Below are 19,349 nucleotides of genomic sequence, written 5' to 3'. Positions count from 1 at the left end.
CTCGAATACTTTCACCATCAACGCCGGTGTTCCCCAGGGATCCATATTGTCTCCAACCCTCTTTTTATTGTATATTAACGACTTATTGAAGAAAAAACAAGAATTTGATATATTGCTTCGCTGACGACAGCAGACTTGTCTCGTCATTCCATTTGGATCCCAAGACATCGGCTAAGGAGGCACATCTTCACGGGCAGTAGGAGGTTACATATCTTATTGAGGATCTAGAAGTGATTTGTAATTGCTGTGGAAGTAACCAGGTTCAGTTCAATGCTACAAAAACCCAGGCATCGGGTTTCTCTGAGGAGATGAATGTCTCCGAATCGAAGATAATAATGTCAGGTCAGACAATTCCGCTTTCTACTTTTTGATTAGTTTGTTGGGGCTCAAAATGGACACCAATATGCCATTCGCTCAATCACGTCTCTGGAATTGCAAAGGTTGCTTCTCAAAAGCTTGGAATACTGTTCTGAACCTGAGAACTGTATACACCTCAGCTACTTTTGATGCTTTATAAAGCTCAGATCAGAACTTCTTTGGAGTATTGTTCTCATATATGGAGCTCTGCCTCTAAACATACCCCGTTACTGGATTCCAGAAAAGAGCCAACCTCCTGATTGGAGACGCTAATATCACGTGAAACCTTGATAGCCTGGACCTAGGAAGTCTTTCATCTGGAGAACTGCATTCATGTGGAATAAACTCCCTGCGAAAGTTTTTCCAAATGGATTCAATCTCCATCGATTGAAAGCCAATGTGAATCGCTACTTTTGTACAGGCACCGCTCTGAGAGTGCCTTGAGGATTCTCCCGTAGTCCGTATGTTTTATAATAAAAAAATCATTGTAAATCCAAATGGCCGCTGCTACAATTACCTCACTATGGGTATCAAATGACAGGCTTTAACTAGTTTTAGAAGTCACACGTTAAAAGGAAAGACCTAGTTAGTCCTTATCTCGCACAAGGTTCCAAACAGTACATCATGAGAATAATCAATATCGTTTATAATTTTTATCTACCCTAATGCCACACGGTTCTCGACAAGATACAAAATCTTGATTTGGGTGGAGATTCATGTTTGTATCCCGATTTTGAGTTGATAAAGTTCTTTGTATAAATTATATTGGATTTGTAACTTTTTCAAAGTGTACTATTGTTTAAAAAATCTGTCTGTTCAAAATCTGTTTTTCCGTTAATCAACTGTCGCCCCAAACAAACGACAACTCTCAGAAGTTGAGAAACTTGTGCGAGCGAAGGACTAACGCGGTCTTACCTTGCAACGTGTGACGTGTACCTTAACCAGATTTTAGGAAAATACTTTGACTTTTATTTGGTTTCCATTTCGAATCTGCTCATGAACAGGTCTGCCAGGTAGGGGGACAAGGGATTTCCCATGGCCATTCCTTTCTGTTGTTCATAAAAGCAACCTTCTACCTGAAACTGATTTTGTTTCATACACAAATTAGTGTATGAAACAAAATTCGTTTCTCTTATGTGCATGATATTTTCGCGATATTCGATACCAAAAATCAAATATTGAGGACTTTTTAAATAATACATGTCCATCAATAAAATTCACGTATGAGTTAGAAAATAAGGGACAACTACCATTTCTTGACGTTTTGGTAAAAAGGAGCCAATATGGAGGATTAGAATAAGATATATTTAGAAAAGAAACGAGCACGTACAGGTATATTCCTGACAGTTCACTGTGGACACTGTGGACAGCACAAACGTGCTGGGTTGGATTTCTTGGTGCATCGTCTTTTGACTTTCCCTCTAACACATGATAGGTTCACAAAAGAAAAACGTACAATACAGGAAATATCAGACACTAACGGTTTCTCGAGGTGTATTGTAGATGACATAATAAGGAAGAAGAAGTTTAGGTTAGGAATGAACGAAATCTCGACTTTCAGAATGGACAAAACCAAGATAACTACATCTCAGTTCCATACCACCAATATACGAAGAACTTCGGAAAGATTTTCAAGAAACTAGGTATGAAGGTGGTTTTTAAAACAAGTCAAACTCTACAGAGCCTTTTGGGAAGTCGAAAAGACAAAGTCGAGAATTCGGAAAAGTCAGGAATTTACGAAATTGAATGTGAGGACTGCGATGCAAAATATTATTATGACGAAAGATCTATTAAAGTGAGATATGAGGAACACATAGCACACTTAAAATATGGAAGACCTGAAAAACCAGCAGTCGCCCATCATATTTTGCAACAAAACCATTCCATAGACTTCAGTTCATCAAGATTAGTTAGACAAGTTAACAACAACAGGCAACTTGATGCCTATGAGAGTGTAGAAATAATTAAACATAATAATATTATGAGTAACGATGACGGACCAATACCAAATAGCATTCTATATAGCTTGTTGAAATAATATTGTTAATATTGTTGGGTTTACTGATTACTATATAAGGACACATTGTAAATATATTTAGATAGGCAATATTGTGAAACTAATTTTTATATAGCTGAAAATTGTTTTATATATATAGCTATAACATTTAAACATTACATAAGGACATATTGTAAAATAATAGGCTACTTGTAAAATTAATTGAGGGTGGTATACCTGTATGGATGGTATACCTGTATGGTTTACCTGTATGATATATCTATATAGCATAAATAGCTTTAGTTTCGCGAAATATCCAGTTTTATCTTCCTCTTGTAGATGATCACTTGGTGATCGAAACACGTGTCGAGGTGTTAAAAATAACGATTTGGTATTGGAAAAAAACTCCGGTATTGATCAGACAAAAAATAATGAAATCGTTAAGCGTCGTATTCACAAAGTTACTCAGGTTACGCTACGTCCTCAGAAAATGTTATCCTTTGCTAAAGAGAGTGGTGTGATGGCTCCTACCTACAACATTTCGAAACATTTTTAGTTCACAGTACATTATTCAATAAAACCGTTCAACATATTTATTTTATTTGTTTCATTTGTTTTATTTATTTCATCATTTGTGACAAAAAAAGAATTTTCATAAAATATGTCAATTTGGGAAATGGTTTTTGAATGGATTTTGAATCAAGCAGTCATTTTTCACGATATTTACCGAGTTTGATAGTTTTTTAATTCATGAGTATCGTAGTCCATATCAGAAAAGATGTTCCACTTTCAAAATTTTATAGCCATGGAGTAAAAATGGACGTTTTTACTGTTAAGTCGATTTTATATAAGATTGAAAAAGAAAAGATGAATAATATAAACATGAAAATGATATTTGTTGAAAACATATGATACTTGTTTACATTTTTTTTTATTAGTAGACCTATCAATTGGTAGGATTCAATCTTCGTCCGAAAAAGTAGATTGCTCTTCCACCCATCTGTGAAATGACTGTTCTCATGTAATATCGAATAATGAAAACTACAAATATTCATGAATTATTTTTCATGAACACCCGATATTCTCAGGTTGGCGTTTGTGAATTGAAAGTGCAATTTCTGGTTATTGGGATAGATCGATGCAGAAAGATTTATCATCCAATAAGTGACAGTGAATCAAAAGCAAATATTAATAACATTTCCTGAACTGCATTTATCATGATATGATGATACGCCCCAACTAAAAAATAAAAAACGATAATGAGTGATATTTTCAAATCCAATACATGTGAGATATAGATTTTTGTGTCTAGTTTATTGTCCCCCAATATGGACCATAGACTGGAATACGAGAAATATGCTATCAAAGAACTCTCTGAAAGTAACGGGCACACTTCAAATGTATACTGCAGTTTGTATACTACCTACATTCCTCGACCCCTTTTGTAGAAACAGAACCCTCAATGAACAAACTTAAAAATTAAGGATCGTCAGGACCTGACGATGTTCCTTTGTTTCTAAATAAAAAAAGTTTACCATATCATATATCCACCTACTCAGTTAATGTCCTATATGTCCGGAGTTTTTCCTGAAAAACTGAAAATTGATAAAGTTGTACCTGTTTGTAAGGAGTCTGAGCCTTATTTTTTAGAAACTTATGGGCCTATCACTGGTTTCACAAAAATCTTCGAGTATTCATATTTAGAAGCAGTCTTGAATATTGTTGAGGGTCATAAAATTATTTCTTCTACTCAACACGGATTCAGAAAATCCACCATAACTGCCGCCACCGCATTCTATGCAAAAATTCTGTAAAACATCGAAAATGGCAAATGCCCTGTGGGGATATTCTGTGATCTCAGTGGGGCATTTATTTGACTATGTCGATCACCGTATCTTGTTGAATATATTGTGTTTAGGGTATTAGGGGTAATGCATTTGATTGGATTGGGTCTTTTACCAAAAACAGAAGACAGTTTCAGTTACTGATCATCAGTGTACATTCAAAACCGGAAGTCAAATTTTGACAGTTGGAGTCCCTCAAGGGTCTGCTTTTGCACCTTTATTATTTATATTATATTGTAATTGCAATGTATATGAATTCTAATGTGCGGCGGTTCCCCCGTCGCTTCCATGATATCAGTAGTGTGCGCATGTCTCCCCATCACGACTCGAATAGTGAAAAAAAGGCAGAGACTTTTGCATGTATTTACGATACAAATTTCGCAGTAATATAACGAATACATAGAAGTATGTGTTTCATTTTAAGACCGACCAAATATATTTCATCTGGCGACGAGTTTTCTTTGCTTTTTCAAAAAGTACTTGCGAACCGCGGGTGTGAATAATAAGCCAAATAAATAAAAATGGCCACAAGAGTTGATATTGGACTCAACTTGGTGTTCGATCCAAAAATATCCGAGTGGAGTGTGTTTGTCAAACTACTTGAACAATATTTCATCGCAAGAAATATTACTGAAAATACAATAAAACGAGCAGTTTTGCTATATAGCCTCGCGGAGGAGGCATATCAATTACTGGTTGATTTGTCAGTGCCATCAAACCAGAACAAAGTTCATATGAAGACACAGTTGAACATCTGGACGGATATTACGACAAAACACTTGTGGTGTGGGTATAAAGAGCTTAAAACTATGCCGCCCAAAAATTGAATAGTGAATCGGTTCAAGACTGAGCAGTGCGTTTAAAAAAATTAGCCAGTGACTGTAAATTTGGCGCGAAATTGGACACCAAGCTAACAGATATTTTTATCACAAGGTATAATAAAGGGGAGTAAAAAATAAGTTACTAGGCTTGAAAGCTGACGATAAGTTCAGTAAAGCCTTGTAGATGGCTCTTATGGAAGAAGCAGCTTTAGTAGGCATTCAGGAAACGAAAATATGTGTCCAGGTGAAGGAAGAATCAGGCGTGGAGGATGATTTTGAAATAAACCAAATTCAAAGAGTGTCCCGGCATCAACAAGGACAGAAAAACCAGCAACATGGAAGCCAGCTAAGCCAAGGTCAGTCCAACAAGAGCCTGCATCAAACCGGATATAGAAGGCGAAATGATGCGACATTGAGTAGTAGTGGCAGTGTGTGTGTGCCATGTTTTCATTGTTGTGAAGGTCATTCTGCAAATATCTGTCCATATAAGGGATAAATTTGTAAAAGATGTAATGTTAGAGGTCATCTACGAGCGGTATGTAGGAATGTAAACAAACATTTGAATTCTTTGGAAACGGAAAATGTGACACCTATTTTGAGTCTGGACACTGAACATGATGTACCTAGGTATTTATATAGATATTTGGGTTGAGGGTAAAATGCTCAAATTCGAATTAGATTCAGGTGCAGCAGTTTCCGTTATACCAGTTGATGAATATAATAAATATTTCAAAGAATTTCCACTATATCCAAGTGATATTTCGTTAGTGAATTTTTCGGGAGACAAAGTTTATCCTTTGGGTAAAATCACTCTATCTGTTGAATTTGATAAGAAAATTAATGATTTGGATTTTTATATTGTGAAAGGTGATCACCCAGCCTTGTTAGGGCGAAAGTTCATCAGGCATTATAACATAGAATTCAGAACCATTTATTTTGTGAATAATGATTTATTGGATAAGATTTTTCAACTGTTTTTTCTGACAAGTTAGGAACATTCAACAAATTCACACTGAAATTAAAAGTAACTGCTGCAGCTATTCCAAAATTTCACAAACCTAGGCCGTTGCCATTTTTGTTGAAGAGTAAAGTTGAAATCAAGTTGAATAGATTAATGAGAGAGGGTATCATATCACCGGTAGAGTTTTCTGAGTGGGGCACTCCTATAATTCCAGTTCTAAAAAAGAATGGAGGAGTGCGTATTTGTTGTGATTACAAAATAACCATCAATCTTTATATACTTACAGATAAATATCCTTTACTAAGGATTGATGACTTATTTTCCAAGGTACGAGGGGGGCATCAGTATTCAAAAATTGGTCCCAGCCAAGCATATCAACAAATTTCACTTGAACCATCTTCAAAAAAGTATACTGTAATTAGTACACATAAAGGGCTTTTTATGTACCACAGGTTACCGTATGGCATTTCATCGGGACCCTCGCAGTTCCAACGCATAATGGAGCAGATTTTCATTGATATGCCTGGAATAGCAATTTTTTTAAATGATAGTCTCATTACCGGAAAGACACAATGTGAACACATCGAAAATCTGTGTGAAGTTTTAAAAATCTTGAAAGATGTTGGCCTTACAGTTAAACGGGAGAAATATGATTTTTTTTTTCTGATTCTGTATCTTACTTGGGATTTATTATTGATAGAGATGGACTTCATAAAAGTCCTGATAAACTGAAGGCAATAGAAAATATTCCGGAACCTCAGAATGTGACACAGCTGAAGTCATTTCTGGGAACAATTGATTATAATAGATTTATTCCTAAATTACCTGATGTTTTAAATCCTCTATACGCATTATTGAGGAAAAATTCAGTATGGAATTGGAGTAGTGATTGTAGTAGAGAATTTTTTAAAATGGAGTCATTATTAGCTTCAAATTCAGTTCTTGTTCATTACGACCCAGATATAGTTATCAAAAGGGTTATTCTGTCCTAGATAAGGAAGCGACAGCAATTGTATGGGGAGTAAAACAATTTTATCAATACCTGTACGGAAAAAAATTCAAACTAATAGTAATAGATACCAGTGACAATAAAGCACTGGTATCTATATTAGCAGCAAACAGACTACAACGTTACGCAGTTTTTTCAAGCGGTTTTGATTTCGACATAAAATATGTCAATACCAATGAAAATATAGCAGATTTTTTTAGTAGATTGCTAATGAACGAAATAGATTCAGAACAGGAATCTGATGATATGATCGATGAAGTCATTGATATTAATTTCATTTCTTCAAATTCTGAAATTCCAATAAACGTGAATAATGTACGAAATGAGAAACTAGTTGATCCAGTTTTGTCGAAGTTTTGGAATATTTGAAAACAGATTGGCCAAATAAAATTGATCGTGAGTTGGAACCCTATTTTAACAAGCGCCTGGATCTGAGCATTGAAGAGGATATTATAGTATGGGGTCACACGTCTTCACTACAGGCATTAATTATAAGAGAATCACACAGTGCACATTTGGAAATAGTTAAAACGAAACTTCTATCTCGATCACATGTTTGGTGGCCATCGTTGAATTGTGAAATTGAAAATATCAGTCATAATTGTGATAAATGTCAGAAAATTCAGTCGAACCCTCCATAAGTGCCCTTACAAGGTCGGAGTGTGCCTGATGGGGTGTGGTAACGTATTCATATAGATTTTTGTCAAACAATTTTTTTTCTTTTTGATAGTCTTAGATACATTCTCGAAGTGGATCGAAGTTATACCCATGACTTCAATAACAACGTTTTTTTTCACGATATGGTTTACCGAAGACACTTGTTAGTGACAACGGTCCGCAACTGACTTCAGCGGAATTTAAGCATACTACTCAAGTCAATGGCATTCAACATATAACTAATCCGCCCTTTTCGGCATATTGCAATGGCGCTGCTGAAAATAGCATGAAAACTGTATAATCTTTTCTTATGAAAGAAATTGATTGTAAAAATATTAACCTATCACTTTCAATCTATTTGCTTACATACAGAAATACTGTACATTTGTCAACAGGAGAAACTCCTGCAAAGTTATTTTTTGTTAGATCTCTGAGAACAAGATTCGACTTATTGAAACCTGAAAGATTACAAAATTCTCAACAAGAATCAATTGATTTTGACCAGATCAAATGTAATTGAAGCAAAGCTCAGGAGATGAATGAAAAATTGTATAAGGAGGGAAGAAAAGTTATGTTTTCTGTTGGAAACATTGTTCTAACTAAATACCATCGTAATGTGAAAAGCTCTTGATGTAAAGCAAAAATAACGGGAATTTTAGGTAAGAATATATATCTTGTCAAACCGTTAGAATCAAATACTATTTGGAAAAGACACAGCAATCAGATTGACACAGTGATTTCTAAAACAGATTACAATATGGATTTTGAGGATAAAATCAAATAGAATACTAATCAAGGAAATGTTGATAATACCTATGAAAATGAAGTGGTTGGTAATGGTGATGAAATAAATGTTGAGAATCTTGATAACAGTATAATCAGAACAAACATGGCATCACCGCCATCACCTAGCACTTCATATATTCGTCCTGTACGAAACAGGGGAGAAACTGATCGATTAAAATATTGACTTTTTATATTGTACATATTTATGTATTAATTCCAATTTTGGGGCGTGGTGGTGTGATGTATATGAATTCTAATGTGCGACGGTTGTCCCCGGCGCTGCCATGATATCAGTAGTGTGCGCATGTCTCCCCATCACGACCCGAATAGTGAAAAAAAGGCAGAGACTTCTTGCACAGTATACTATATACAGTAATCCCACTTCGGGTGATTTTTGGTTTGAATTTTCTACACCCAGACCCAGGAGTTGCAGTCTCAGGTCTGCGCAAACGACGAGTTCAAGACAGGCACGCAACCAAATCGTTTAAACACTGCTCAACATAACAAATATTCATATAAACTGCTCAAAAAAATACAGTCGATGAAAACCATGTTGGGCACCTAAGAAAATTGTACAAATGATAATTTTGCATTTGTGTAATATTCAGGTAACCCAGATCATTTCGACAACAATGAACTATGTTTCAAGTAGATTTTAAAAATTCATGGGATCGGATGTGACAAAATTAATTTTAATTTCAACAAGAGAAAAGACAAGATGAAGAACGAGTTTTGTTATTCATGAACCATGGTACTGTGCAAGAGCTCTCTAGGAGGAATACCGAGTCCCTGTGTGTATACAACCATGATAGCATGGTCTGCATTGATAAGCAACACTTCAAAACGGTCCGCAGTTGGGTCCTTGTTCGAATCAGGCGAAGTCCCACTATTTGCAAAGTTGTTTCTCCAAAGTGAGAAGCTTTGCACTTATGTCTGAGGAGACTTGGATTCCAAAACGTTAACAGTCGTAAGGTATTTTTGATAGTCAAATTTACATTATATAAGAAGTTGCTGACTAATAGGACATGTTTCATTTAGAATAACTGTTTTTAATCTACGCAGCAACTTTTCGGGGTTGATTAGACATCTAGACTTGTATAGATTCAAATATCAACATTTGTCAATATATGTCGAGTTATTAGCTAAAGAAGTAGTTGTTTTCTGTCGGAAAACATATATAATGGTATAGTCAAAATGCATTTGGACTTGTCAGTGATTTTATTATCAATTTTTATTTGGATAAAAGCTGGAAGCAGCAAAACAACCTATTATCTTACAGTGTAAATAATTCATAACTTCCGACTCCGAAAACTCTCACATACATTTATAGTTAGTACATACATACAAAAAAAATTATTTTTGTATGATTGAACACTACATACTCAATTACTTTTTTACTTCTTCAAGTCCTGATAAGTAACTACATAATTCAGAAAGAATATGCTCTACAGATTCCTTAATCTTGAGTGATGAATTCGATTAGGAATATTTTTAATAATTGGTCCTTAATATAATCGAATCGGCAAACTCGTCCGCCATCTTGAATTCTCCAATCAATAAATGAATATGCTATATTTGGCCCCAAAAATCACTACAAAGAAATTTCGCATGGATTCGTACCATGGTTCATGAATAACAAAACACGTTCTTTATCTTGTCTTTTTTCTTGTTGAAATGAAAATATATTTTGTCACATTCGAATATGAACATCTGCCGATTCCATGAATTTTTAAAATCTACTTGAAACTTAGTTCATCATTGCAAAAATGATCTGGGTTACTTCAATATTACACAAATGCAAAATTATCATTTGTACAATTTTCTCAGGTGCCCAACATGGTTTTCATAGACTGTTTTTTTTTTGAGCAGTTTATATGAATAGTTGTTATGTTTAGCAGTGTATACACGCTTTGGTTGAGATTGTAGTAGGGAGAAATGTCATTAGTGTCAAATACGTCATCATTATAAAAAATGAAACTCCTGGACACCGACATCAAAGGGACTGACGCTGAGTGAAACTACTGTATACAGAAATACTGTGCTTCTTGCATGTATTTACGATACATATTTTACAGTAATATAACGGATGCATAGAAGTATGTGTTTCATTTTAAGATCGAACTGCAGTCGCTGATAAAACATGCATTGTGTATGCGGATGTGTATGCGATAAATGTGATATTTCTTTGGAGGAGGAGTCTAGGTTAGGTAAGGGTAGGTCCAAAGTAAGTGAGTGTGTCTATTCGATTCTCCACCCCAACCCGCAAGGATTTATTGTGGCTCACACCTGTTGACACTCGACCAAATAAACCCAGCTTCTTGAAGAAGCCGATTAGTTTGTATGCTGAGTGATCTTTCAGGTCGGATGGTAAGAGTACGGCTCCGCCGAACTCTGAAAACCTGATTCGGTCCCCAGCGGGGCAGGCACAAAGTATGTGCTCTGCTGTTTCATCATTTTCCAAACAGAGGCGACACACACTGTGTCCCGACGGACCGAGTCTCTGCATATGATGATTTAAATGACAGTTACCTGTAAGAAGGCCTGTTAGACATCGTAGTTCATCCCTACTATAGTCCAATAACTGTTTGGAATCAAGCTTCTAAGGGCGAATAAACGCTTTGGAGTGAGCCAATCCTGGAAGATTCTACCAGAAGTACATAAATCGTCTTGTCATTCAGGGGTGTAATCGTACACAAAATAATTTAGTCTCATGGTGTATTTATAATTCTCTGTATTTCAATTCCGGAAAAACATTTTCTATTAGTTTTCACCATCAACAAAAATCTAACTTGTCCTGAGATAAAAAAAATGCCAAAAGCAGCATACTCTCTAATGTCAATGAATGTACATTTTTAGGGCTTACATTAGAACACTGTCTGAACTAGAAAGAACATTGTAGCCAACTCACCTCAAAATTATCATCAATTACATGTTTAATGATACCATGGACAGGTAGAATCACAAATTAGATACATACGGCATTTGTCTACGGAGCGGTTCTTCATCATCGATAAGTGTTTTTGTTACAAAAAAGGTTCTTCGGATCTTGCCCGAGTTGATCCACAAGCATCATGCAGGGACCTATTCAAGCAAAACAAAATATTAACTCTTGTTAATATATTCATATTTGAAATGTGTGTCAATATTCATAATCAATTAAAGTTTGGACGAAATAGCACCTATCATATTATCGACACGATAAATCGTAATAACTTTTACGTTAAACTATATAAATGTAACCTATCTGCCAAGTCTCCTTTTTATTTGGGATTAAAAAAGTTTCTCTTAGAGAGATTAATGGAATCCATATTTAAAAATGAAATTTGAAGAAGTTTCTATGCTGTTCAAGAATTTTTCATTGTGACTGTATGATTTCTTTTCTGTGTTGACATACCTGACCATTCCAATACATGTTCATGTCTTATGGAAAATTAATTTAATTTTTTTTTCACTGTAGAGTGCGCTGGTCAGACCCTATCCCCCGAAGCCCCGATATATTCGGGAGGGCGCACCAGCATTATCAACCTATGACCACTCCCCACACCGTGATCTGAGTGATCATTGGGTCCGAGAATCATATGCGGCTGAGATTTCTGCCTTAGTGCGGCAAGCCGGTATGGTTTTAAGATTCAAGAGTAGAGAGGACATCATTCCACCAAGGCTCCAATAATCAGAACAACCATCTTGACAGAGTGATCTGGATACAGTCTGCGAAGTTCGAAAAGAAAATCTCGATATTTTATCCGTTTCTCCTCCTCTTTTCTGACGATATTCGTCTTGGCAGGAGCTGAAAACTCCACGACAAATATCGTTTTGCTCTGGTGGTCGAGAAGGACTACATCAGGCTTATCAGCTTGTATGAGCCTGAGGGTGGGGAACGAATAGTTCCAATAAGTTCGGCACTTTACATTCTCCACAACGGTTTCAATATCCCCCGGAGCGTAGGGCAACACCGGTGTCTCGTCAATACCGTAAGAGTGCCGTAGATGGTAATATAGCACTCTTAGGGCCGCGTTATGTCGATGGATATAGGCCGAGACCGCATATGCTGAAAATGCTAATAGCAAGTGAATTAGGCTCTCGAGCGCCTCGCGGCAGGCCCTGCACCTTATGGCAGCAACCTCTATACCCATTATTATTATTTTTATTATTAACGTTAGTTACAAATAAAAGTGGTGAAAAATATGGAAAGTTTTGTTTCTCATTCTTTATGAAACTCAATTACTTGATTTCAATTGAGTCTTATGTGATAGAGTATACTTGTTTCTCGTTTCGAAAGAAAACAGTGGTCTTTTATCGTGATAACATGTATTTTAGTATTTTTTGACTGAATTGCACCAAAACTAAATGTTTTCCTCCTCTTTGAAGTCTTTCATATCGTACTAGCTTTATCTGTCAGTAGTCTACTCTACCGCGATGAAAATACGGATTTCTTTCGATCATTGGCTTTAATAAAAATGGCAAATGAAGATGTCATACGTGATAAATAGTACTGATTCAGAACTGTAATTCCAAAGATAGAAATCAATATGCAGCATTTCTTCTTTCCAATGTTGTATGAAATAACTAGCTCTATATTTCTGTTCCTATTAATTCCGTAATGTAATCACGGAAGGGGTCATATACTACATTAATGCTCTTCCGGGAGCGTCACGAGAGCCAAAAGTAACTGTTGCTTCCTTGAATATGAGTAATGAATATTTCACAGAAGCTTTCAAAGATTACTACTCGGCTCTGCATCCTGAATGCACTGAGAGAAAAAAACTTACTAATATCATGCATTTAATATAGGTATAGAGTCAACATTGAAGTCTGATGCCTCAGTTTCATATTTCCATATTTTTCTAAATAAGCAAGGAAAGAATTTCCAATTACCTGTTGAAATTTCCATTCTGTGAAAGATGATTTCATTTCAGAATGATGCACATGTGAAATATTTTGAATTTCTTCAATAAATTAAAAAGTCAGTTCTTTTAGAGAGATCTTATCACTTTGCTTTCAACTCTTGCTAGTAAGCGAATTTTTCTACGAGTTTTGAGAAAAGCGTCAATTGGATAACCGGTAGGTAATGAAATCTAATTTCGTCCTCGAAATAGACAATAGTCAATTACTCAACACCTTATAACCAATCACAAATGACAGCTCATATAGCTGTGTTTGAACAGTTCTTATTCGTACTTCAAAATTGTTCTCAAACTCCAGAGATGAGAATTTGTCCTGAAGTATTCAGTTTGTAAGAAAAAAAATCAATAAGCACGTGATGAAATATAAATTCGCAACACTTGAAAAATGGCATCATTATGGTAGGACCTCGACGACCAATCCAAAGACCGGGAAAAGTGGTATCCAAATAGTGTTCTACTTGTCTGGAGTAATGTGGTGGTGCTCCATCTTGTTGGAATACAATATCCATATCGAATTCATTAGGATTCGCTCCGACGGATTCAGTGACGAGAGGGTCAACAGTAGTTTCCAGAATATTCAAATGCAGTTCCCCTGTTGAATTTTGATCAATAAATAGAGGTCCTACAATATTGTTTATCAATATTTCTTCCCAAACGTTACTTTTTTCTGTATATTAAGAAAACTGAAAACTAAATGAGAATATTAAAAAAAAAATCTGTTCAAAATCTGTTTTTCCGTTAACAGCTGTCGCACCCCTATGAACGACAACCCTCAGAAGTCAAAACTTGTGCGAACTAAGGATTAACGAGGTCTTACCGTTTAACGTGTGATTCCTAACTGAACAAAGATGTTCATTGTCGTACTGTCTTTTTCTGTCGTTTTCATAAACAAAAAATAACTCAACAAACTTTATCGGGTTGTTGGAATTGCCGTATGGCAGATAAAAAGGAATATTTCTAGAAATATCGACATGTCTTCAGGAAATTATTAATTGTACAAGGTGAAGTTATTGACTTCATATTCCAGGGTTGTGAGGTATTTGTCAGGAGCTTCAAAATGATGAGTCACAAGACTCCCCTTTCCTTTTAATTATTTTCAACCAGATGGCGCACAGTCGCCATCTTGAAAGTTTCATCTGTCAATTTCAATTCAAAATAAAGTATTCATGCATTAAATTCATCATCTCAAATTGAAATTTTTTGAGTTGACCCCGTTCAAAAAATGAAAGGAAGGGGCGTTAAAGAAATGCACTGTATAAGAATTACGCGACGGACTGTCACTGCTCATCGTTTTGAGGTTCACCTCAGTACACCTCGAACTTCACTGTTTAGGAACTCTTACATTTGGAGAACTGTGTTCAAGTAGAATAAACTTCCTAAGAACGTTTTTCCAAATGAATTTGATCTCCAGCGATTCAAATTCAACATGAATGGCTACTTTCATACAGGCACTGCTCTAAAGATTTTCCTATAGTTCTTGTGTTTTGATCTCTGAAGAAATTATAATGCATAGTTTGTATAGAAAAACGTTGATTCACTATACGAAGTAACTTCAATTTCTCAAGCTGGATTTCTATCTGCAGAAAACATTTGAATTTGTTTCTTCAGCAGCTTAATAATTTTGAAGTGTAATCGATTGGTTTCCCACTTTTGAAATTCGATAATTGAGTCTACATACCGGGTGTCAACGAATCTATTAGACAAGTCATAATTTCTAGACTATTAGGAGAATTGAAATGAGATTTGGTATAGTTGAATGGTATGTGGAGAGAAATGTTTTCACATATTTTTCACTTTCCGGTCACTTCCGGTTTCAGCGGAAATGGCTCCGGTTCTGAATTTTTAAATGGAACACCCTGTATATTGTAACATTTTTGGATTTCTGAGACAATTCTGGATCAGAAACTGACATTTCCGGAAGTTTTTCAGCCTACTTGATTTTTTCAGAGTCACTTTTAAAATTGCATCTAGGTGGCCATGATCGGACGTAAACTAATCTATGGACCTCAGGTGATATCAGAAAATTGCAATAGCGGAGTTTTAGTGACTAGTGTGTTGAATATGAATGAGACAAGTTTACAAAATAACATTTTCGTGTCTAACTATTATTTTTCAAATGGCGACCATTTTTTGACAAGCAATTTCCGAAAAAAGGATTTTTTGACGAATCTAACGTTACTAACTCTATGATTTGAAGCAACCAATCACAAAATACTACTCTTCTATTGCTGTCGTCAGCATACAAATGTTGATGTAACTGATATTTAAATGCTCGATATCCGTGCTTTTTCAGTATTTTTCTTGCTGATTCGTGACTTATCTGCATTTCTCTACTAATTTCTCTTAAAGAAACCGTTTTGTCAACTTCTACCATAGCAAGAACGTTAATCTCAGTCTCCTCATTTATGACAAACCTCTGTTCTGCGTCTCGATTTCCCTCTTGCCTAAAACGACTCTCAACATAGGGAAAATACTGATGAGATGGGTGTTGTCGATTGGGATATCTCTGAGCATACAACTCAGCAGCTTTCCTTGAATTTCTGTGGCATTCTCCAAACAATAACAACATATCCACTTTTTCACTTTGAGTATACATTATTTCGACGAAAAATTAAACTAAAATTAACGAAAATCAAGAGAAACTTCTACTTTCTGCTCATAAAGCTTATGTCACTGTCATAACCTAGGTGAGCGTTTTGTTCTCCAAAGTGGACTTGATGGAAATAACCGCAAAATATTATGCATCATTCCTATCCATGGCACCCTTGACAAAAGTAAATGAATTTGTATCGAGTATTTTCCTCAGTAATATTTAATTTATGTTCTTATTTGTAATCCAATCGCAAATAAATTAGTATCGTTAGATTTGTCAAAAAATCCTTTTTTCGGAAAGTGCTTGTCAAAAAATGGTCGCCATTTGAAAAATAATAGTTAGACACGAAAATGTTATTTTGTAAACTTGTCTCATTCATATTCAACACACTAGTCACTAAAACTCCGCTATTGCAATTTTCTGATATCACCTGAGGTCCATAGATTAGTTTACGTCCGATCATGGCCACCTAGATGCAATTTTAAAAGTGACTCTGAAAAAATCAAGTAGGCTGAAAAACTTCCGGAAATGTCAGTTTCTCATCCAGAATTGTCTCAGAAATCCAAAAATGTTACAATATACAGGGTGTTCCATTTAAAAATTCAGAACCGGAGCCATTTCCGCTGAAACCGGAAGTGACCGGAAAGTGAAAAATATGTGAAAACTCTCCTCTCCACATACCATTTATCTGTACCAAATCTCGTTTTGATACACCTAATAGTCTAGAAGTTATGACTTTTCTAATAGATTCGTTGACACCCGGTATACTATTTGATATAATCAACTGAATACAAATCAAGCGTCAATGTAAACAAACATATTAATCATTTTGAAGTGTGGAGTGCTTTCAAAAATATATCTTTTTTGACTTTTTTTGTAGGCATCTGTATAATATTTTGCTCAGTAACTGAACCTTTTTTTTTCAATTTGTATCAATGACATTTGTAAAATATTATTTTCTTCGTTTGTTTGCCATGTAATTTCTATACTTAGAAATCAACTATTTTCCTCAAGAACATAATCCTATCAGACACAATTACAATGACTTGAGAGTAGCGTCATCCATTGATCTTTAGCGGCGTATGGTGACATTCAAATTTCTGCTAATCAAAGTTTTCACTAAATTTGTTCATGTCAATAAAAATGTCATGTCATAAGAAAACAAAGTGGCTGTCCTTGGAAGTACACAAACAAAATCAGATAATGCAATCGAGAGAAAACAAGCCACGCTCATTGATGATAACATGAAAGCAGAGTCAAATACAGAGTTACTGCGTTAGGAAAAACGGAAACAACAACTAGCATCAACTTTGGCATTGCGATCGTTACCACATCACTTTTGATAACATATACCGCAGTAGTAGGCGAAACGTCAGGGACAGAAACCTGCAGACCACGACCAAAAAAAACCCGAAAATGGCTTTCACACAATGGAAACCATCGTTATGAATTGAAAATAAAATCTTTTGTTCAGGTTTCTGTTCATGAAATAACGTTTTATATCCAAATGATACTCATTTCATTTATTGTGGATGAAATATATTCGTCATTTTGAAACGGCAACTTCAAAATGATTAATATTTTATTGTCATGCTGTTTTTGTTTCCAGTTATCAAAATCCAACTCAAAAGAGGTAACCATAACCAACGTCGAGAGAGAAACTTCTGGAATATTCAAATGTGAGGTTACTGCGGATGCGCCACTCTTCCACACCGATATGCAAACTGCACGTTTGATTGTCGCAGGTGAGACACAGTTGTTGATTATTGTTTTGCACATATTTTAAATACTTGATTTGGCCGATAATTGATGGAAATCTATGAAAACGTATTCAAGATTTATTATGAGAATTTCATGTGTTCCTTTGAAGCTTCCTCAGGCGTGTTCAATAGAGCGTTTATATAGAACATGCTCAGAGGATTTATTGTACAGTTGAACACGTGATGCGGTTTTGTAAACTGTGAAAATTCCACGAAGAGATGAGTCAGATATTCAAAATTTGCAGAAAGTGTTTTTTTAAAAAATCAGTTATAGTTGAGAAATAGATGTTTATGAAACAGAATTTTTCAGTACCTAATATGCCAAATGAATTGATGTTGTGTAAGTGAAGGATAAAAGTTTGGCAATATGGAATAGTTGGATATTCAAATTGTCAGTATCTTAAGCCGCAGAAAAAGATAGAAACGAAATCTTAATATTTTAGACTGGCTTTGAAACGGATCACCTTTAGGATCCTTGCTCAATATTGATATTTGTAGTTTGAGTTGTAATAACTGCCATTGCGGTGGTGAACGTGAAATATCATTTTATTCATAAAGACCGAGGTCGGACAACCCGAGGTGGGTATTGATTCTTTTTCAACAAAGTATGCGTTGAATTCAATTTATGATTGTTGAACCTTGCCGGAATCATGGAGGTTAAGTTTCGTGTAGGCTAGACTAAACAAACGTATCCTGTTGATAAGTTATAATACTGAGAATGCGAAAATGCAAGCTAAGAGTTTGCGTTTCAGCTTCGTGAACAAGAAGTTTGGCCATATCTGAATAGGTGGGCCCAAAAATTTATTTAAAATGAAAACTGACCAATGACTTCGATGAAAAGACGATGTGGGTCTTGAGTAGGAAGAGTTGTGGAAAAAGTTCGGGAATATTAAACTTAGATCCGACCAATCAGAGAATGGTACAAGGGAGGAGTGTTAGGGACAGACTTGGGGAATAATCATTAGGCGGTTAATTGGGAGAGTGGCGATCGAACAGTTGCGGAAGAGGGTCGCGAAATGGTCGCGAAAGTCAGTTGCGGAAGAGGGTTGCGAAAAAGAATTTTACAAAAGGGGATTTTGCGATAGAGAAGTTGCGAAAAGGGTCCTTGGCGAAAGAGAGTTGCGACAGTTCATTGGGTGACAGTGCTGGAAGAGAGTTGAGGGAAGTTGGTCGCGAAAGTGAATTGCGAAAGTAAGTTGAAAAGTCAGATGCGAAAAGATTCCTTTGCGATCGAGAGGTAATTGGACGAGTTGCGACAAGAGACTCCGAAAAGGGATTTTGCGATAGTGGAATTACAGTAAATTGCGGTCAGTGAGTTATTTGTTGTTTCGTTTGGTGACACTAACAACGGATTTGTATTTCACACGGATACCGTACCAGAGAGGGAGACCAGAACCCAGTATAGTATTGTGAGTCAATTTGGATTTTTACTAACCCCCATGTCGATTTACTGAGAGAGAATGTCATTTCAATTTTGTAATAATTGTTTCGTTGTTGTTGCATCTTGAGGACAATAAATTACACTACACCCCTTTCATATGTGTGAATATCATAGCAATTAGTACACACGAGTTTGAAGCTAAAAAAATAGTATGGTGGCCAGGCATGTTCAAATACTCGCTTCAGAGTGTCCGCCAAGTTCGAATATCGTAATTTAGTTT

At 35.7% G+C, this 19,349-nt stretch overlaps 1 protein-coding gene across 2 annotated transcripts in view; it reads left to right on the top strand.

Annotated features, from left to right (window-relative positions):
• Window positions 1–19,349, top strand: part of LOC111508115 (uncharacterized) — a 211,982-nt gene that overhangs the window by 146,001 nt on the left and 46,632 nt on the right. For both annotated transcript variants that reach the window (XM_074180609.1, XM_074180610.1), the window contains exon 3: window positions 17,538–17,673. In XM_074180609.1, the coding sequence (XP_074036710.1) occupies window positions 17,538–17,673 (136 nt within the window). The remainder of the gene's footprint in view (window positions 1–17,537; window positions 17,674–19,349) is intronic.

Source organism: Leptinotarsa decemlineata, unplaced genomic scaffold (genome assembly GCF_025532065.1).
Source record: "Leptinotarsa decemlineata unplaced genomic scaffold, Ldec_3_MD MMD2_tig00026299_RagTag_RagTag, whole genome shotgun sequence".
Lineage (NCBI taxonomy): Eukaryota > Metazoa > Arthropoda > Insecta > Coleoptera > Chrysomelidae > Leptinotarsa > Leptinotarsa decemlineata.
Note: the sequence above shows the minus strand (reverse complement) of the source record. Positions and strands in the feature narration are given on the sequence as shown.